The 21,745-nt window shown below is 37.4% G+C and overlaps 4 protein-coding genes and 1 pseudogene across 5 annotated transcripts; 2 read left to right on the top strand and 3 right to left on the bottom strand.

Moving 5' to 3' along the window:
* Nucleotides 1-4,447: 4,447 nt before the first annotated feature.
* Nucleotides 4,448-5,114, bottom strand: LOC118043943 (protein RESPONSE TO LOW SULFUR 2-like). The gene has a single exon (XM_035052057.2). The coding sequence runs from the start codon at nt 4,998-5,000 to the stop codon at nt 4,710-4,712; it is 291 nt and encodes a 96-aa protein (XP_034907948.1). The 5' UTR covers nt 5,001-5,114; the 3' UTR covers nt 4,448-4,709.
* A 1,251-nt stretch (nt 5,115-6,365) lies between these two features.
* LOC118043942 (autophagy-related protein 13a-like) lies at nt 6,366-10,614 on the top strand. Of its 2 annotated transcripts, XM_073405005.1 has the most exons (4): nt 6,366-6,851; nt 7,353-8,796; nt 8,904-9,085; nt 9,869-10,614. In XM_073405005.1, the coding sequence occupies exons 2-4, from the start codon at nt 7,438-7,440 to the stop codon at nt 10,143-10,145; spliced, it is 1,818 nt and encodes a 605-aa protein (XP_073261106.1). In that variant the 5' UTR covers nt 6,366-6,851; nt 7,353-7,437; the 3' UTR covers nt 10,146-10,614. The 2 variants fall into 2 exon arrangements, with proteins under 2 accessions (XP_073261106.1, XP_034907947.1); XM_035052056.2 differs by having other exon boundaries at nt 6,366-8,796.
* On the top strand, nt 10,316-13,068 carry LOC118043998 (uncharacterized). Its single transcript, XM_035052136.1, has 5 exons — nt 10,316-10,408; nt 11,307-11,620; nt 11,742-12,176; nt 12,353-12,464; nt 12,985-13,068. The coding sequence occupies exons 1-5, from the start codon at nt 10,316-10,318 to the stop codon at nt 13,066-13,068; spliced, it is 1,038 nt and encodes a 345-aa protein (XP_034908027.1).
* LOC118043977 (ABC transporter B family member 14-like) lies at nt 12,377-15,310 on the bottom strand (annotated as a pseudogene).
* On the bottom strand, nt 15,305-18,481 carry LOC140954283 (ABC transporter B family member 19-like). Its single transcript, XM_073404990.1, has 7 exons — nt 18,172-18,481; nt 18,005-18,058; nt 17,385-17,512; nt 16,969-17,228; nt 16,611-16,858; nt 16,063-16,286; nt 15,305-15,700 (listed from the first exon to the last, which is right to left on the bottom strand). Exons 1-7 carry the CDS (start codon nt 18,479-18,481, stop codon nt 15,305-15,307), a joined length of 1,620 nt encoding a protein of 539 aa, XP_073261091.1.
* Nucleotides 18,482-21,745: the final 3,264 nt, after the last annotated feature.

Raw genomic sequence — 21,745 nt, 5'->3', positions numbered from 1 at the left:
AATAGTAAAAAGCCTGTCCGAACCTGTGCCAGATAGAAGTTAAGACTTAAAAGTGTAATGGCCTTTCAACAAGGTAGCTAAACCCAATGGTATTTCATATATATATATATATATATATATATAATATTCAAATTCAAAGATAAATTAACTTTAAATTAAACAATTAAATTGTTGGTCTCACTTATATTGTGAATCGAATCAATTTATTTTAATGTAAAAAAATGATCCTGGCATAACTAATGTTTTCTAGTAGCAAAAAAAAAAAAAAAAAAACACTATAGAATTTAACTTGATGTGATGAGCTTGAGTTGATGAATCCAAAAATAACCTGAATTATAAGTAAGAACATAGTTTGACTAAAACAAATTAAAAATAACATTTTTAAAAAAAAAATATTAAAAACTTGTGATCTAGGTAAGAAGACTTGGATAACTTCATATAAAATAAACCAAAATAAATGACAAAGTTTAACTCATTAAACTAAATATTGAAGATATTATATGATGAAACTGAAAAAAAAAAAAAAACAATATTCACAAAATAAAACGAACATAATGAAACTGAACATCTTGGTCCGGAATTTGGTCAAAAAATCCATAATGAACCAATATTCAGAGCGAGATAATACTTGTTCCTGATTATTCTATTTTTTTGAAATGGTGTGAGATATACTAATCATTTTGAGTGGAATGAAATGGAATTGACAACCTTAGTCTATAAGAATAAAAAGAAATCTCAATAAGCTCTATTTAGAAAACCGGGAAAATCATAATGGGAAAGCAACAAAAAGAAAGAACTTGGTTCCACGAAACCCGTCTTGAGTTCTACCCTTACCAATTTACCCTATAATAAATATTACAATTACAAATTACATTAAATTAAACAAATAATTAAAACTAGTAGGTAAAATCTAGAGTGCAAACACTGCATCTATTCATAAAACGTTGTGGATCTCCTAAGGGTTTTTTTTTTGTTTTTAAGTTTGTGCATAAAAATCAAGGAAAGATAGGAGAGGAAAGAAAAGGTCGTCAAGACTTAACCGTCGACATGCGTCACCCTAGGAGGAAAAGCTCGACAAGATGATTTTGATGACACTAAGAAAGATCACCATCGAAGTTCAAAGGTCTCAAGTGTTGTCTCAACACGGCGGCCTCCTCACACATTGGCTTGTGCACACGCCAGAAAATCCCCCTAATTCTCTTATGTCATTTCAATTTAGTTCCATATTTCACACATTTTTTTATTTGGTCTCAAATTCTTTGATGACACTTGAACTTGCTCCTAGATTTCATCATGCCCAAGGCTAATTAAGGCCTAACCTGGTTACCTCATTGTGGTTGTATCCATTATCCTTGTCGTGAATTTCATAAGTTTACCTAGGTTGATTAAGGTCAATGCAATATGATATATTTTTTTTTAATTTTATTATCAATTCTTTTATAGCTCTTCAATTTATTTTATTTGATAACTCTTCAATTTGGTTTCAAATTTCATCCAACTCGAGGCTAATTAAGACCCAACCAATGATAAAATCATGGATAAAAAAGGAGACATATTGCCCAACCAAATTACCTTATTATGGTCGTGTTCATGACTTGGATCATGAATTTTATAGGTTAACATAGGCTAATTAGGTCGATACAATATGAAAAAGTGTATCCCTAAATCTTTTATAACTCTTCAATTTAGTCACAAAATTCTTCCCACCATATGCTAATTAAGGCCCAATTAAAGACTAATAAAAGAGAAAACAAGGGATGAAAAAAAAAATATATTGGCCAATTGAATTACCTCTTTGTAGTTATGTCCATGACTTGTATCGTGAATTTTAAGATTAACCTAAGGTGACCGAGGTCGATGCTATATGGAATTTTAAAAAAAAATTTCCTTCTCGATTCATTTACATCTCTTTAATTTATTCCCAAATTTCATCCAACTAGATGCCAATTAAGGCCTAACCAGGGAGAAAATGAGAGGAAAAAGAAAGAGATAAATTGTCCAACCGAGTTAACTCATTATGGTTATTCTCATTACCTGGACAAATTAACTTGGGTCAATACAATATATCATTATATTTTCATTTCACTCCTAATTTTTTTTCTTACGATTTAATCCATGAAGCCTAATAAAGTTAGGCAGAGGTTAAACACAACGGTGATGTAGTCAATTAGGTTAACCCATCAAACCTGTGATATAGATCATGACATTGAGATAACCATAAAGAAAGTAAACCATAACAAATTATGAAGTCAAATTTTTAATAAACCGAGTATTGAAGGATGTAATTATTAATAAAATAATCAAGATAAATATTATTGTTTATTTTCTAATTAATAAAAGGAAGAGATCTAGGAATTCAACTACTCTAGGCAATGAAAAAAAATATTTCAATCATCTAATCAAAGAAGATGATCAAGCATATTTTCTATAATTTATTTTATTTCCTTATATCTTGTTATATGACTATATAAACTCCACATGAGTGTAACACACATATCAAATTATTGAATTATAACATCCTCTTACATTCTAAATTTCTTCTTGGTATCAAAGCAACTCGATCATATATTATTCTAAATATTAACTTCTACTTTTTCGGTAAGCAACTTTATGCCATCTATCTGACCTCTTCAAAATATTTTGTTTTTAATCTTCTTCATTATCTACCAAATATTTTATTTACTATTCTTTTTTAATGATAAATCAACTCATGATAAGAAGAAGCTTAAGATCATGTGGATGAACAAATGATATCCAAAGAAAACAAAAAATAAAATAAAATGAAGTGCAAGATGACAAATTCTAACAAGAGAAACTTGTCACGGGGTCAATTTTTCATCTTAAAAATAGACCTCACGTGATAGTCTAGTCCCACTAGACTTAGCCTTTCCCGTGTCGATTCTCTTGTGTTTGCCAACAAAAATAAAAGAGACTTTGTGCAAGTTGATAAGTTCTTGCACAAGATATAAGATGGCACAAAAAAGATACCAAAAAAAAAAAAAGAATTCTTCCAAAAAAAAGAAAAAGGAAAATAGCCAAGGAGTCATGATAAGAAGAAGATACTAGCATGATGAAGAGTGGGCCAAAATAAAATGATCACTGGAAAAGCCAAATCTTGAAAAGAGATGTTTTGATTAGAAATATGACATCAGCCATAAAAGAAGAAAAATAGCTAAGAATATTTATATTTAAAAAAATATAATTGTTGAAGATAAGCAGGTGAAACTATAATGACAATAGAAGTTGTGTATGTTAAACTCATGAAAAACATTTGTCATGAGTTTGAGAGAGCATGTTAAGAAAAAAATTAAAGTAAATATTATTGATTATTTCGTAATCAATAAAAGGAAGTGATTAAGGGATTCAACAATTTTTTGCAATCAAGAAATTATTTCAACCATCTAAATCAAAGGAGATGATCAAACATATTTTCTATAATTTATTTTATTCTATTTCCTTATATGTTTTGTTCTATTGTTATATAAACTCTACATGAGTTAAATGTAACATATATATCAAATTATTAAATAATAATACCTTTTTAATTCTAAATTTCTTTTGAAATTCAGAAAAAAAATATAAATTAAAAAAAATACAAAAAAAGGAGACATATTGCAATATGGCATTTTTTTTCCATGCAAAAAACATAGATTAAAAAAAAAAGACGGAAAGTCATGTTTAAGATCCAGATTGTGAGTTTTCTAAGTTAATTCAAGACAATGCAATATGATTTTTTTAAAAAAGCATTCATTTTATAGTTCTTCAATTTAGTCTCTTTGATAACTTTTCAATTGGATGTCAAATTTCATCCCATCCGAAACTAATTAAGACCCATCTAAAAATAAAATAATGAATAAAAAATGAAGATATATTACCTAATCAAATTACCTTTTTGTGGTCATATTCATGATCTATATCATAAATTTTACAATTAACCTCGGTGATTGACATCTATATATGGCATCTTTTTTTATTTTTAATTTCCTCTCTGTTTTTTTACAGTTTTTTTTTTTTTTAATTTAAACTTAGATTTTATCCAACCCGAAACCGAATATCAATTAAAGCCTAACCAGGAAGAAAAAGAGAAGGAAAAAAAGAAGATAAATTACTATGGTTACTTTCATTACTCGGTTATAAATTGAATGAATTAATTTAAACCAATACAATATACAAATTGCTCAACTGAGCTTTGTTAGTTTGTTATCACCAAATTTTTTATGAACGAATATGTGCAGAGACAAACTCTGGCTGCCCGGGTAAAAACAGTTAATTAAACAGTTCTGCTGCTGCCAATCTAAAAAAGGCGAGTTGCTGTCAGAACCCCTGTATAACATGTTACCATTGGCCATGCATGCTTCGGTACATCTCATACGATGATTTTTTCCAGAGAAGGTTACGACGATGCAGGAGAAAACACTGCTGAAATAAAACTAGAAAAAGAAGAAACTAATCAAGGCAGGGCGAATACTCAAATTCCATTCACTCTTTCTAGAACAAAGAAAAAGGAAAAAGAGAAAACAATGGACAAAATTATTGACTCTCCTGGAATTGGGAAAGGGAGGGAGTCTTCAATCATCTAGAGAGAGACCTAATCAACATACAAAGGTACAGGCAAGAAACATATCTACCCGCTCCCAGATACACATGCTTGTTGAGGAGCCAAGAAGAAAAGAAGAAAAGAACAGGGGATGTTGACGATGATTATGGTATTAATTGGTTAGATGGAGAAGATTGTGGGCTTGGGAGAGCTCGTTCATGAGAGAGAGAATGCGGGAATGGTAGGCACGGGCTTGATTGGCAGCCTCGGCCTCCAGCTCACCCAGCTGGGAGCAGAGCATCTCCTCAGCCTCCTCTGCCACTCTGAGCCTCTCCCATGTCCTTTGTAGCTCTGAAATCATCTTTTCCTCCCTCCGTTTGCTTTCTTCGAGGGCTTTCTCCAGCTCCGCATTTCTCTTCTTTAGCATCATCTCCTGCTCATCTCTATCCTTGGCCAGCCCCATTACCACTACTACAATTTCTCTCTCTTCTTCCTTGGTTTGCTACGAGAGAAGATCAGCCACTCTAATTTTATCTCGCTTGGTTTATGGATGGCAACCAGTCTCTGCCCTTGTGGTTTTCTTATAGCCTCAACCAGTTGTGTCCAGGTTCAATGTATCTTCTCTCCCGATCTCCGAAAGACTAGCACTTGCCATTTCGTCTCCGCGTGTTTGTTTTGCTGACGTATGTGCTTTGCTTGCTGTTATGTATTGATACCATACACCTACTTTTATATTTATTTTAACAAGTTTTTGTTTCAAGTTAATTGGTTCTCGAGGTTTTAAATTATATATTTAATCTTTATATTTTTTAATATTAGTCCTCATGTTCTTAAAATCTATTCAGTCCAGGTTCAATGTAACTTAGTCCTCATAGTGTAGTAAGAAAAATTAATTGGTTCTCGAGGTTTTAAATTATATATTTAATCTTTATATCTTTTAATATTAATCCTCATGTTCTTAAAATCTATTTATAACTCTTTTTTTCTTTCTATTCATGTCCTTTTTGATTTATTTTAATTTTAATGAAAAAAAGAAAATATTTTACAAAAAAATATGTTATCAAATGAGTATATTCAATACAAATTAATGACTATTTAATCATCTTTGTTACTGTGGAATTTGTTTTAAGAAATTACAAAAAGAACTCATCGTCTAATAATAGTTTCAAAACATTCAGTTTTTTTTCCTTGTTCGAGGAAAAACAAAACAAAGAAAAAAAAAAAGAAGAAGAAATTATTGTTACAATTCCTTGTAGTTTTTTGAGACACCCTCCTGCATCTACATGTGAGGCTGAGGCCCAATTTAGTTATCTGACAACGAGATTGCAATCCTCGTAGCTACGAATATTTCCAGCCTTGGAGGCCCAGCCCAAATGCAAACCAAATGCAAACCAGAACAAGAAAGGATATCTGACAAATAGCTGTTGGGAGTGTAATAGCGGTTGCTTTTCAAATAACTTTTCATATTAAAAATCATGTCAATAATATTTTTTTATTTTTTAAAAATTATTTTTAATATCAACACATTAAAACGAATCCAAAAAATATGTATTCAATTTTTTTTAAAAAAATAAATTTAAAATTTTTCAAAAAAACAACAAGATCAACCGCAGTGGCGTGGTAGGCTGGTGGGGCTATTCAGTGGTTTGATTAGCGTCATGGCTACCAATCATCTCTATTTTAATTTTAGTTCACGATTCATAAACTAACAAAACACAACAGCAAGATGATTTTAACTGGAGTTTATAGACTAATGGGATAATTAAACAACGCTAATAATTGATAACTGGGGTCCAGGACATGATGAAAGGGGTGGTGGAGCGGAGGAGTGTGTAGTGTATTTTTAATAGGGGAGAGGGTGGGGGAGGAGGAGGAGAGAAGGGGGGAGGTTTTTGAGATGGGTTTAGCGTTTTAGGATGGATGGGTGAATAAGTGTTCCATCATTGGATCTGTTTGATCATCGTGACAAGTTCTAGGTAGCAGTGTAAACTATGAACTCATCTTCCTTTTAAACTCCTTCCACTTCCATTTCCACTTCCACCACTGCTTCGCTTCACTTTTCTGTGAACCTTTTTCCTTTAACCATTTTACCTCCTGCTGCTGCGAGGAATTCTGTTTCTCCCTTCTCTCTATCCGCGTGCGTGCGTGTTTTACCTCCTCTTCCTACGCCAGCAAACCATCTCGCATAATTTATTTGTTGTGTGTTGGATTGTTTCACTTCTCTCCGCCGGCAAAAAATTAATTACTAATCATTCCCTTCCCTTCCCTTCTCTTCTCCCCCACGCCTCTTCTTTTTGTTTTTTTTTCTTTGCTGGTGAGTTTTCCATTCCTCCCCCCCACCCTTTTTTTCATAAACATTTTATTTATTTACATCAAGATCGCTTTGCCTGCCTTGCGTTATTAGATCAAGATTTTCTTGTTTTCTTTTAATATCATAAAATCTTGAATCAGATTGAATTTTTTCTTGATAATTATTGCTGCACTTTGGATCAACATTTATCTGTCTATTGAGCTATCACTCCCGGCCTCATCTGATCTGATCCGTTGCTCTTCGATTGCTTTATTGTGCTTCTTACTATTCACTAATCCATCGTCATTTTGTTTATTTTTTTCATTCTTCTACAATCTGCTGTATGCTTGCATAATATAACATAAAAGCTTCATTCATTTGGTCAACTGGCTTCTCATGAGCAGAGCTGCCCAATCCATTCTTAGCTTTATTTCCTCTTACTCCACCTTTTCCATATTTCCTTTCTTTGCATTTTTCCCCTTTAATCAAAATTAATCTTCTTGTTTATCCCTAACCTCAGAGCAGAGCAGAGCAGAGCAGAGCAGAGAATCGTGGTTTTATCTTATTGATTGATTGATTGTCATCGGGATTTTCCTCAAGTACCGTGGATATGCATGGTCATTCTCACCATGATTCTGGAAAACTAGAACAAATCATTTCCCATTTTCTATTGAAGAGCTTGCACATCATTTTGGACTCCAGGATTCCCTCTCTTCATCCCCATAATCACCCTCGGGACTTTTGTTCCATTTCTCATGTGAAAAAGAGTGACAAATGGTTCAATTTAGCTCTTGGAGACCGCCCTGCTGCTCTAGATAACTTGAGTTTTTGGCATAGAAATCTCATGGATCCCATGGTTATTGATGTAATACTTGTTCACCAACCGTCTCCTCCATCTTCATCCATGCACAATTTTTATGTTGACCCCGGGACATCTGTCGAGACAGTTTTAGAGAGGTGGGTTGTTCACTATGAGTCCCTGCGGGTTATGCCTCCCCAAACCGCTGAAAGACCTGCCTCTTACAAGAAGACATATAAGAAGTCAATCATACTCTTACGCTCCCTTTACTCCCACATGAGGCTTCTCCCAGCATACCGGATCTTTCGTCAGCTAAGCTCATGCAAGCAAACTTACAATTTTGATATCATTTACAAAGTTTCTTCATTTTGCGAACCCTTTTCCAGTGCAGATGAGGAAGTAATGAAGGAGCTCAGTTTTGTCCCTGTTGAGGCCCTGCCTGGCAGCCTTTGTGTATCTGTGACCTATCGTTCAACACTATCTGATTTCAAGCTTGAGCCTGTCACAACTATGCCACCAAAGATTATAATGGACTATGTTGGTAGCCCTACCACTGATCCTCTTAGGTCTTTCCCCTCTTCAGAGAAGGGAGTTGGTGCTACATCCTTTCCCCTGAGAGGAATGCAACCACCTGTTTCTTCTCCTTTTCAACGCCCTCATAGCTGGACAAGCGGTTACCATAGAGCAGCTCATATGATGAACCAACCACTTGGTGGATCTCCACCACCTTATCGCACATCTCGCATGACGTGTGATTTTCCATCTTCTCCTACTGATATTTATGGTCATAGAGCCCAAAACTATCGACCACCAACTCCTCAAAAGGCTACTTGTTATGATGAGTACCAGATTTCCCCTCCATTCTCACCATCAATGTCCCCTTCTACCCCAACACACCTCTACAATGGTAGTCCTGTGCTAGCTCGCGTTACTTCAGAAACTGCACCCGTAACTATTCCACTTTCTATATCAGGCACAAGTTCTAGATACCTTTCTCCTAACTTTTCTGATTCAAGTAGGCATTCTCTTCCACCTTTATCTCCCAGAAGCACAAAACACGATTCATCATCACAGGAGTCTCCTTCTGGGATTCGATCATTCAAGAAATCAGAAGCTATAAGGTTTGCCGAGTTAAACTCTGGCAATGTAAATCATTATTCTGGTCAGAAGGTAGTCTTTGCCCATCGACCTGTTTTTAACGGTTTTCATTCCTGCATGCAAACTCCATCTATCTAATCGTGTTCTGACTAATGAGGCTAATTTTATTTGTTCTGTAGCTGCTCAAAGATAGCAAAGATGATTCAGGGCGCTTCTCAGGATTGTTATCTTCTAGTGGTTCTCCACGCATTGGTTTTTCTAGAAGTTCAAGTAGATTATCTTTCCAAGATGATTTAGAGGATGACGATTTCTCATGTCCTTTTGACGTTGATGATGTTGACACATCAGATTCCCATGCCAGGTACCTATATTTACCTCAAATTTTCAGCTACGATAAAATGGCAGGCATAATTAGTGTTTACGTAACCATATATGAAGTGGTTATGAATCTGTATGGTCAGTTTTTATTCCAATATTTTATTCTCATGTGGATATTTTCAGTATGAACATCTCTTCTATGTTGGTTGCATGTTTAGTTTGGATCTATTGGGTAAAGCCTTGTGATTGGTCTCTAGATTGCATGAAATACTTCTCCTGAAAGATGGATAGTTCAGTTTGTTCCAGTTTTCTCGATTAGTTTTGTTATCAGTTCCATCTCTATTGTTGTTTCTTTGTTTTAAGTCGAGGGGGTGATGTGGAATGCTTTGTTTGATATTACGTTATCTAAGCTAATAGTAGTATGGAAAATTAATAAATTTGACAAGGGAGACCTAAGGAGAAAACAGGTAGTAGGAAAAGAGAAGTTTAAATGCAAGGATACTCTCAAATGAACAAGAGAGATTTTATGTCTGAAGAAAGATAGCATTAACTTGCTTGCAGTTTGGCACAACCTCTTCCATGATATCTCCCACTGATGAAGTTGAGAGAAAACACAATGATGCTTTTATTTTCAATCCTGGTATTTTGACGTTCCATGATTCATCATTTTGTTTGTGCATTTGCTCTTTGTGCACAAGTTCACCTGTTTACGATGCTTTTCTTTTCAATCCTGAGATTTTGACGTTCAATGCTTTTGCTGCTGGGTTATTTTTCTTATTTCTTTTCATCACCATGACCTTCGTTTTGCATTTTATTTTGAGTCCAGTTCCCAAGCTGCAGCAGTAGGGAAAAAATCTCAAGATGCTGCTGTTGGTATCCTTGTTCAGATGCTGCGGACAGCACCTCCCCTGCGACAAGATCCAAGTTGTTACTCATCCCAATCCATGAGGACTGATGTAGAGGAAGGGATAGGCACAACTTCTGGGTTTTTTATGCCAAGAAAAACAGGAGATGCTCTGGAAGAGCTGAGGAGTTACAGAGAAATGAAAGACCTACTACTCTCTAAGAGTGGAACTCGGGCGGTTAGCAAAGAAGAAGCTTAACTGCAGCTGGTTCTGGCGGGTTCATTATCTTAGGGAGACTTTGAGCTAGGAAGGGAAGGTACACGAAGGAACTGTTGTAATCAAAATAATGAACAACAGAAGCTCCACCATAATACATTTTATAAAATGACAGACCATTCTGTGAAGATAGAGATTAACATATTACAGGAATGAATGTCGAACGTTGGCGCAATTACGGGACCCGTTTTTGGTTCGGTTCTGTTGAGTCAGCTAAAGCAAGTTCCCGAAGGAAAGGATGGCAAGTAGTTGCTAGTTTTAAGAATTTGTGAATTGGAGGGTAGGATGAACTGCCTGCTGTAGTAATAAATTATTTTTAAGATGTATTGAGGCTTAAAATATATTTTATGTGAAAATCTTACGTTTGCAACAGCTATGGGTAACAATTTATAAGCGAGAGAGAAAGGCCACGCGTATTTATTATTTCATAAAGAAATTCTTATTTAACTTCGTTACTTCTCTACTGAATAATTAATTTCAATTTTTTTTTTTGGAGAATAAATCTTCATTATCTCAATCCATTGGAAAACTGATATTTTGCCTCGCTTTTTGTCCTGAAAATTGAGTTATTATCGTTTAATTATTAGGAGTATTAATTAAGACAAAGAAACTAGTTATCCGTAAAGGACAACGCGGAGGGCAGGCAGTTCGCAGGCATCGGTTGGGTTGGGAATGAGGATAGGACAGCCTCAAGTAACTAAGTACGTGCTTCTGAGTTTTTTTTTTTTTTTTTTAACTAACTACGTGTTTCTGAAAAACATTATATATATATATATATTATATAATTTTTTTTATTGATTTTATGCATTAATGTTAAAAATAATATGGCTTTCTTGTATTCTACTCCTACTTATGCCGCGTTGCCTCCACGTCTGCCTTCCTGATGATATAATCCTATTCTTCTTTGGTTCCTTTAAAAAGTTTTACACTGAGCGCTCTGCCTGGTACACTATAATTATATCTTGCAATGCAGGATGGATAGAATATAATTAAGGAAATAATAAAATGGATTCTCTTGCAAGTTGTCCCTTAACCCCTCCTCCGTCACAGCTTCAAAGGTAATTAATCTTTCCTCCCTTCCTGTGTATTGAATTATAAATATTCGATGGTGGATGCTTGCATGCCAACAACCACTTTGACAAGGATGATGATGGTGGTGTTGTTGTTGATACTGCAAAGGATGAGCAATTTGCAAGGGACTTGGAATTGGCCCAACAACTTTCTCTTGCGCCTCCATCTTCTACACCCACAGCTCTAGACAACAACACCATGGTTGAAAAGATTTCTTGTTTGATTGCTTTGCAGAATAGGAGCTCCTTTTATATACCATGTCAACCCCCGGGTGGCTTCAACTCCTTGTTGTCCAACTGTTTCGAATTACATGCTGATGCCAACACCACTGTCTTACTGTCTGGCTGTGATGACCATTTTCAGAGCTTGCGTTCTGAAGATGTTGGGTGGGTTGTGGTTGGCGTAACACCCAAATGCTTAGTTCCCATTTGCTTTCCCATAGACAAGATGCCAGAGAAGTTTTGTTTGGTGGCTCTGTTTTTGTCTCCGAAATTCCCTTTTTCATAGATGGCTTAAGGATTGCCTGGGAAAAAAGGTTTTGATGCCATTGGCTCTCATCATTTCAACAATTCCGTCTATGGTTCTAGACATTGGATTGGAACTACTGAATGTGCTTCCCCTTTTGGCTCTTTTGGCCCTTCGTGCTAGAATTGTTGATTTTGGTCCTGAGGAATTGCAAAGCTTTTTTCTTTCTGTTCCCAGTACCAGTCTTCCCTCACCTCTCATGACAACAAATGCCAGAGGCAAGAGAAAAGCTTCTCAGGTTTATGGACCCATGGATAGTTATCTGCTGGGTCGAAATTGTGATGTTTCGCAGCTAGAATCTGCTGTGAATGACATGTCTCGATCCTCTACCAACAAAAAGGCTGGTGGAAGTGATTATTCTGTGGCAAATAAATTTCCAAGAAAGAATGAGGGTCATCGGGCTCTTCTCGATGGGATGTGGAATTATTTTTCTACGAAAAGCTTAACCAAATCTGCCTGAAATCGACATGTTGTCATTACCAACAGAGCGCAAGTTATTCTTGCCATGCATCTTACTATTTGCTACATAGTTTTATCAAGTATGAGAATGTAATTCTTGAATTGATTTAAGTTGTTGATGCATTAATGAGTAGACCCTTGTACTACCAACACGATGGTCACTCAATAACTATTGTTGGGATTCAAGTCAGACGTCAAGAGAATAAAGTGCTGCAGTACAACCTCTTGATTTTAGACCCTGCTCATGTATGTAAAAAACCTCCTGCGTTTTCGGCTTGATTCTTGAACATGTAATAAAGGACACCAAAATATCCAAAACCTTAACATGCTTCCCTATTCATGTCTCACTGTAACAGTGATCAGGATCAGCCATTTACAAGAATAATTTATTGGTTCCATCTTTCTTCCTCTTTGGCCTTAATATTAGTAATGAATCCAGAAAATATAATGCTCTTTGTACTTTGTATCCCCCAAATATCCAGAGGTTTGAGCTAGTTAAATTCTAGCCTTTCTATCTTGATACATTTCTGCTGAGAAATTGTTGTCACATAACTTGTGGAAAGGACATGAATCCTATAATTTGTGGTTTTTGAAATAATTCAATCCATATGACAAGTTTTCAGTTTGGAAACCTTTGTTGAACATGGACACTGAAGAAGGCCCATTACCAGGTTCTACTCCTCTAGTTAACCTGTTTTTTCTCTCCATGCTGTTATTTCACGTGGAAGCTTCACATCGGATTTTTCTTCTTCTTCCTTCTTTCCAGTTGTGTGCCATTGATCCTGGGATAGCAAATGGACAGGAGATGGAGCAGCTCAAGAAAATAGATGGCGTCTTCATTGCATTTTAGAAGAATATTTTAAATTTCTGTGCTTCTCTTTGATCCTTGACCATGGTAATTAATTAAATCTCATCCCTTTCTTTTTAATGATGAAAAGGACATTTGCATCTACATCATGCTTTGACTTGTAGTTGATATATAAAGTTCACGCAGTAAACTAACATCTATGATGGAAGAGGGATCACTTTTCTATTCAGTTCTGGAGCTGGTGTAATCTTGAATATAATCCATCAGATGTCGCTATTAGAGCCGAGTGGCTACCCATCTGAGCAATCTCACCTTTATCCATTACGACTATAGTATCTGAGTTTTTAACTGTAGAAATCCTGTGTGCAACTGTGATCTGTGTGGTTGTGTACCCCGAGCCCCTGTTGTCGTTCAGTTTTACTGATCCCAAAGCACTCACTATAGATCTTTCAGTCTCAGTGTGGAGGGCACTCGTTGCTTCATCGAGGAGCAAAATTGCAGGCCTTTTTAGTAGGGTTCTAGCAATTGCTATCCGTTGCTTTTGTCCACCTGAAAGTTGGCAGCCCTTCTCCCCTACAACTGTATCATTCCCATCAGGAAAATTACTTACAAACTCTTGTATATTTGCCTCCCTTGATACCTTCACAATTTCAGTTTCCGAAGCCCCTTCATTCCTATAGATGATATTGTCTCTTATTGAGGAGCTAAAACGAATTGGTTCTTGTTGCACCCACCCAATTTGTCTCCTCAATTTCCTCAGATTGTATTCTCTTGTATCCTTCTTATCAATTAAAAGCCTTCCTTCCCTTGGATCATAGAATCTTAGCAAAAGGGCCAGAACCGAGGACTTTCCGGATCCGCTTGGCCCAACAAGTGCCACCTTTAATCCAGCTTCAATTTGTAAGCTGAAGTTGTGGAGAACCGTCACTTCTGGTCGTAATGGGTAGTTAAATTGGATGTTCTGAAATTCAATTCTCCCCACGATCGTTTCAAGATCTGGACTCTTTGGAATATCTGGTTGAATTTCGGTCTCCCGGTCAAGGGTTTCGAATGCAGGAGCCAGTACACCAATGGCAGAGATGACAGTGGGGATCAGTGTCCATAATTCTGTGATTGAAGGTACTGTAAGAGAGAAAATCTGGTATGATCTTATGCCATCTAAGAAGGTGGCTTGATGTTTGTCAACTAAATGTGTTGTGTACCATAGAGCAACGGCATGTGCAATATTCCATAAACAAAGGAAGACGCCCTGAAGGAGCCCATACTTGATACTTTCTTTCCTGCTCCTCCTTTTTGGATTTTCCAGACATATCTTGGCTTTCTTGAGAATTTGCTCTTCATGGAAAAATGATACAATGGTTCTTATGTTGGCTGTGGACTCGGAAGCAAGTTCAACAAGTTCATAATGTGCAGCAGCAGAGTCACCTGAAAATCCTTTGGCAGACTTGGCTTGAATTAGTCCACCTATGAAATGGCAAGGCATCACTGCCCAAGCTACCAGACCCATTCTCCAATTGACAACCATGCTAACAATTGTTGCGATCAGAATGGAGGAGAGGCATTGGACAATTACTGACATGCGATCAGAAATTATGATTTTGACCTTGGAGGTGTCGTGGATAATCCGAGAAGTAAGTGAACCAACAGTGTTCTCAGGTTTCTCAAACCATGCTAATTCATTGAGTAGAACACCTGCAAAAACAGGTTTAATTTGCATATTTATGGCTTGATCAGGAACAGAGATTGATTAATGGTGATGCGAGGTTATATGACAAAAATATGTAAGTGATGATGCAGGTACTGATTGACAGAACTGATACCTGAATATAAAGCTTGTCTGAGGTTTGCCATTGCCTTCTCTCCTGCTCCAAAGAGTTAGTGCTGCAAGGTGTGCGTGAATAATGAAAGGAGTCCTATTAGAGCAAACATGATTGAAAACCAACCAACACGGCGATTTGCATCTTCCTTGTAGTATGTCACTCCAACCGTTATAATGAAGTACCCGAAAAAGGGCTTTGAGATACCAGAGAAAGCCGCTGCAACAGAGCCAATGACAGTCTTTACAAGATCTTTATGTTCCAATCCAAACCATATTCTGAAGAATGGGCTAGCTTCCTTCCTTCCTTCCTTTCTGGTCCTCTTGCAAGGGAGGTTTGCAAAGGTGCTTGTTGGGTTCTCCACGTTCCTCGTGTTGATCAAGGTCTGCAGATAAAAGCTGTTGGTTGGTACTTGCTGATTCTTCAGACTGCAGTTCAGTCATATGGTTCACATTATTCAATTAGACTCTTTCTGTTACTGAATTTATGATGAAGGAAGAGGGACCAACCAACCTTGAGTTGTTAGCTGTGCTGATGTTCTGCATGCTAAAAAGTTTGCCATACACTTTGCTGGTCTCTAGTAAGCTGCGGTGTGTTCCTGTCTCTATAACTTGTCCATTCTCTACAATCGCAATCATATCTGCATGAATCATAGTTGACATCCTGTGTGCAATCAAGATGACTGTTCTTCCCTGCATAGCCTTCTCAAGGGCATCTTGAACCAGCTTCTCTGATTCTGAATCGAGTGCCCTTGTGGCTTCATCAAGCAAAAGAATTGGAGGATTTTTTAGAATAGCTCTTGCTATGGCAATTCTCTGCTTTTGTCCCCCAGATAATTGGAATCCCCTTTGGCCTACCTGAATGCTGTCATTGTAGTCACACATAACAAATTCAATATAGAACAAATTTGTAGCATATTATTTACAGGTGTATCAATTGAAGTATTCACAGAGATGGAGGAACACATTGTATCTGTGTTTCACCGTGTTTCATCGCTTAAAGTCCATGCTCCTGGTAATTAAGTGAACTATTTAATTCTACAATGCAGGTCATCGTTGTATCTGTGCTCGCTCTGCAATGGCTCTTATATCTATGAGAAAGTTCATACTAATCACAGAAAATTCTGTTTTGGAGGCTGTGGTAAAAAATGAACCAAGATGCATTGGTAATTAAAATAGTGGTTCGCGTGGAGCGACTAGATAGGGAGCAAGTAAATGACCTCTGTTGAGTACTGATTTGGTAATTGAGAAATGAAGGGATGTGCATTTGCCATCATAGCTGCGTTTTCAACCTCTTGATCATCAGCACCCATGTTTCCCACAATTAAGTTATCCTTGATCGTCCCAGCAAAAAGGGACGGTTCTTGGGAAACTGCTCCTACGTTCCTTCGCAGGAATTTCAAATCAAGATCCTTAATGTTATGATTGTCGATGAGGATCTCCCCTGGGCAGCAAAGGGTTGCACATTTTGTCAGGGTTGACAGATCAGGTTCAATCATGTATTTTCATGAAAAGCATCCATTCCTGTTTTCATGCATTTAAACTTGATGCACATGGCATATACAATTTTAGGATCTATAGGGTTTTGGATGAATGGATACGTTATGCATGTATCCTAGTGTGTGTGTGTGTGTGCATATTAGGGTTCCTTGAATTGTAGTTTAATCATTTTCGTTGAATGGGAGGAGCTGCAAACCTTTGGAGGGATCGTAGAACCTATAGCAATTAGGGAAATAACAGTATTCTTCCCGCACCCACTACTTCCCACCAACGCAACCATTTTTCCAGATGGAATTGACAAAGAAAATCCCTTGAGTATCAGTGCGTCCTGCCGGGATGGGTATATATGCAAAGTGTACATCACGTATGTCAATGTTGCCATCCATTCTATTGAGAGTCTTCCCCTTTGAATCATTAGTTATGAGAGGCTTCCTCTGGATAACCTCAAAAACTTCATTTCCCGCAGCTTTTGTCTGATTGAAGATTTGCATGTCTGGAGCAGCGAAAGTGAGTGATCTGCATATTGATCAAACAAGTCATCCTTGTTTACGCATCTGAATAAAGAAAGCTAGATCCATCCGTCTTTTCATCGAAGGAGGGATCCTTCAGAAGACGCCACTACTTACATAACTCCGAGGAGAATGCTCATAATTGCAGCTAAGACGTCACCGCCATGTGCCCTCTTGGCAGTGACTACAACGGCAGCAACCCATATGATGAGTGCCCAAGAACAGAACGTGACTGTTTGAAACGTTCCTATTACAACTCCTTTTATCAGTGCTTCCACTTTGCTTTTGGAAAGCTGCTTGGCCATGCTCTCTGAAAAAGTTTTGATTGCATAACTCTCCCCAACAAATGCAAAAACTGTTTTGATTTGAGACACGGTCTGTGATATGTATGATGAAAGGTAGGAAACAACTCAATTAAACAACGATCATATATATATATATATATATATATATATATATATATATATATATATTACTAACAGCTTAATTAATTAGTTTGCCCTATATATGTTGTGAGCTGGATATATATGTACCTGCTCTACCATAGAGGTAGCTTCTGAGAGGTAAAGCAGTTTAACTGTTGAAACAGTGTTCATTTTCTTGGTGTAAGTGGCTCCAATCACAAGAATCATAGGAACAACTAATAAGGAAAGCAGCGCCACTTCCCAACAGCATATGGCAGCAATTAAGATTCCAGAAAAAAAAGTTGCAAAGCTCGATAGAAAATGGCCCAAATGCATATATAAATTATATTAGGACCATAGCTTTGTTTTTCGGACAGCAACTTAAAGTGAAATTGATCGAATATATATGCACGTACCTTCTTCCCAATAGCTTCTTGTATGATGCTCATGTGGTTAGTGACTCCAGATGATTTTTCCACCTGATAAATCTGTATCGAAAGCTAAGGACTGCTTCAAGGAAAGCGAATCTTAATCGTGCTAACTGCCTTTCACTTGCGCATACATCCAGCATCCGACCTCTGCAAAATTTAATTAATTCCAAGTGCATGTACATTCGCGTGAGATATACAAAGTCAATATTGACGTCTTTGTGTTTCGATCAATACATTGAATAAGTTGCCTTGGCATGCATGTTGAAAATATTTTTTTTTTTTTAAGATCTAATGATGGGATTCATAAAATCAACTTGCCCAGTATTCCAGCTGAAAGGTAGCGATGCCCATGTACCACACGAACGGAATAACCTACAGGTATATAGATGTACACATTTTGAAGATCATAGATAGATAGATAGATAGATATACGGATTTGCATGGAAATTAATGGAGATGCATGGGAATATTACATATATACATACATACGTTGTCGAGGGCTTTAACCATGGCAGCATCGTCTCCGATGTTGCTTCCAAATGCATTGAGGGCTTTACCTAGCAAGAGATCCCCTATGAGTTGAGCCGTGCCATGGATGATAGAACCCGAGGTTCCCAGAGGCATAAGTGACCAATCCACCGCATCAGTGTAGCTCAACAGCTTATGAAATGGTAAAGGTTTATTGATGATCTTCCTATCCTTCTTCTTCTCGTTCTCAACATCAACTACATTAATATCTTTACTACTCTTGTTTTCCTCCACATCTATGACAAGATCTTGGGGTTTGGGGGACATCTTGAGCATTTTGCTAGCTCTGGGTGCTAGCTATAGCTTCTCTTGTAATTGATTCCACGCTACGCTAGAATACACAACTTGAGATTCACTTGAATTCTGTAAATAAGTATAATAATTAGCTTACATACGAGGATATTTATATTCCTATTTCACAGTTATCAATGTGCAATAAGGAATATGTATATACACACACACTGTTATATATTATTGATTCATCACGGGTTCAATTTATTTCTTTTAAATACATCAAGTTATATATAGAAAGTATCAAAAAATTCAAGTATCTTAAAAATTAGATTTATGTATTAAATAATTAGTTAATTTCTTGATTTTAGTAATTTAATCTATTTTCTCTAGCCAAGATGACTAGTACATGCAAAAGATCCTATTTGTTAGATTTTAGGACTCTTAAAAGCTAAGAATTTTTTTAGAGAGAAAAAACACTGATATTTTAGATAAATATACTTTGAGAATATATACAGTTGAGAATAATGAAATGTGTTGGGTTGTGCCTTAGCCAACCTTCCTATTTATATAGAGGCAGTAGAACACTGCAGTAACTGTAATGATTACAACATCCTATATTAGAATCCTATTCTGATAGATACATGAGTAACTATAATGATTATAACATCCTATATTAGAATCCTATTCTATAATATGCCCCCTCAAGCTGAGGGTGGGGGATCAACCCGAAGCTTGAATCGAAAAGTAGTAAAGGATGCAACAAGAAGCGATTTAGTGAAGACATCGGCAAGTTGATCTCGAGAGGGAATAAAATGAATCTGAATTTCTTTCTTGGCAACACGGTCACGGACAAAGTGATAATCCACTTTAACATGCTTAGTACGAGCATGAAAGATAGGATTTGCTGAGAGATAGGTAGCACCAAGATTATCACACCAAATGGTAGGGGCAGAGACTGAGGCAACCTGTAAATCTGTTAACAATTATTGAAGCCAAACGACTTCAGCGGTACCATCAGCAAGGGCTTTATACTCAGCCTAAGTAGAGGAGCGAGCAACAGTGCGTTGCTTGCCGGATTTCCAAGAAATCGGCGTCTGACCAAAAAAGACAAGATAGCCACCCGTAGACTTGCGATCATCAATATATACTACCAACCCAATCTTACATCTGTAAAGCCATGTAGAGCAAAAGAGGAGCCTCGAGTGATATGGAAACCATAAGATGCCGTACCTTTAAGATATCGTAAAATACGTTTGACAGCGGCCTAATGAGAATCTGTAGGAGCATGCATAAACTGACTCTGTTAACAGCAAAACATATATCTGGACGGGTGAAGGTAAGATATTGAAGAGCACCCACGATTTGACGAAATCGTGTAGGATCAGAGAATGAATGATCCGGTAATAAAATGACTTTCGAAGGGGAGACTGGAGTATCAACTGGTTTGCAGGAAGTCATACCAGCTCGGGTGAGGATGTCAAGAATATATTTATGTTGACGCAACAGTAAACCTATACTAGTAGACTGAACTTCAATACCCAGAAAGTAGTGAACAACACCTAAGTCACGAAGCTTGAACTCAGAGCTAAGTAACTATATAAGGTGATGGAGCATAATAGAGTTGCTACCCGTGAGCAAAATATCATCAACATACACCAGGAGATAAAAAATATTAGTACCATCAGATAAGATAAATAGGGAGGTGTCAAACTTGGAAGCCCGGAAACCGATGGAGAGCAAAAAATCACTTAGACGAGTGTACCATGCTCTCGGTGCCTGTTTCAAACCATACAATGATTTGTGCAATCTGCACACATGAGATGGGAGAGAAGAGTCAACGAAACCTCGAGGCTGTTTCATGTAGACCTCTTCAATAAGAACACTATTGAGGAAGGCATTATGAATATCAAGCTGATAAATCTTCCAATTTCGTGAAACCGCAATAGAGAAAACCAATCGGACAGTGGCCTGCTTAATAACTGGACTGAAGGTTTCAGAATAATCAATACCTTCCTGCTGGGTAAAACCTCTAGCAACAAGGCGCGCTTTATAGCGCTCAATACTACCATCAACACGATGTTTGATCCGATATACCCGTTTACTGCCAACAACGTTCATCAAAGGATGAAATGGAACCAAAGACCAAATGCGATTTTCGCGTAAAGCAGCGATCTCATCACACATAGCATTATGCCAAACTGCATATTGGTCAGCATCAGAGAATGCAAAAGGCTCAGAAGAGGGAGAATACAGTACCCGTGTGGAGGTAGAAGTAGCGGCAGCGGAAGCAACCAGATTAGCTGTCTTCGGCTGCCGCGGTCTAAGAGTCATAGGATGTCTGCTGTGTGTTGGTGGAGACGCAGGGGAAGACGGTTGTAGCGAGGAGACCTGTGGCAGCTGATAAGAAGACAAATCAACCATAAGTTGCAGATCAGCGAGAGAGGATGATAAAGAAGCAGCCTCAAGCATAGGACTGTCAGTAGATGAGGGGCTGGAGGTAGAGACTGAAGCTGCAGGAGTGCTGGCCAAGGAGGGCGAAGCAGAGGAGGGACTAGAAAATGCCCCAAGACCATGAGGAGAGGAGACCAATTGACGATCTGAAACTGCATCATAAGGGTTAGATAAACAAGCATGGGATGATGGCCAAGGGATGGGTGGAGGCTGTGGTCGGGTGACTGTTTGGAGTGGTAAAGCAGAGTGTTATGGGCTGTTTGGGTGGCTAGTGAAAGCGGGTAGTGGTGGGTGGTTTAGCAAATTTGGGAGGGTGACAATAACGGGTGGGGTGAGGGTTGTGGTGGAGACCTTTGCAATCTGTTCAGAATTATCAAATGGAAACACATGTTCATGGAAGCGGACATGACGGGAAATATAAATACGATGAGATGCAATGTCAAGACATCGATAACCAAGATGCGAGGAACTATATCCAAAAAACACACATGGAGAGGAACATGAAGAAATTTATGTGTGAGGAGATGGCTGTGAAGATAATATGATTGTTCGTTCAGTAATAAGACAGACGATGATGTAATACCAATGGTCTTTTAAAATCTCTCCCCAGAAGACCACAAAACACATATAAATTGAAATCTTTAAGGGAAACTGGCCGACCAGCAGCGACCAATTCATCAAATAAGGCCTTCGCTTTTTGCATAAATTGAGTTACTGATTCATCACCCTGTCGAAGATCCTGAAGAGAGCCGTTAAGTTGCATAATACGAGAGTTGGAAGTGGAAGCGAGAGCTCGCTCAAGAGTGCCCCAAGCTGAACAAGAACTTTGACAGCCAATAACAAGAT

The sequence above is a fragment of the Populus alba genome, chromosome 15, assembly GCF_005239225.2.
Source record: "Populus alba chromosome 15, ASM523922v2, whole genome shotgun sequence".
Taxonomy (NCBI): domain Eukaryota; kingdom Viridiplantae; phylum Streptophyta; class Magnoliopsida; order Malpighiales; family Salicaceae; genus Populus; species Populus alba.
The sequence above is the reverse complement of the archived record's forward strand: the minus strand, read 5'-3'. Positions and strand labels throughout refer to the sequence as shown.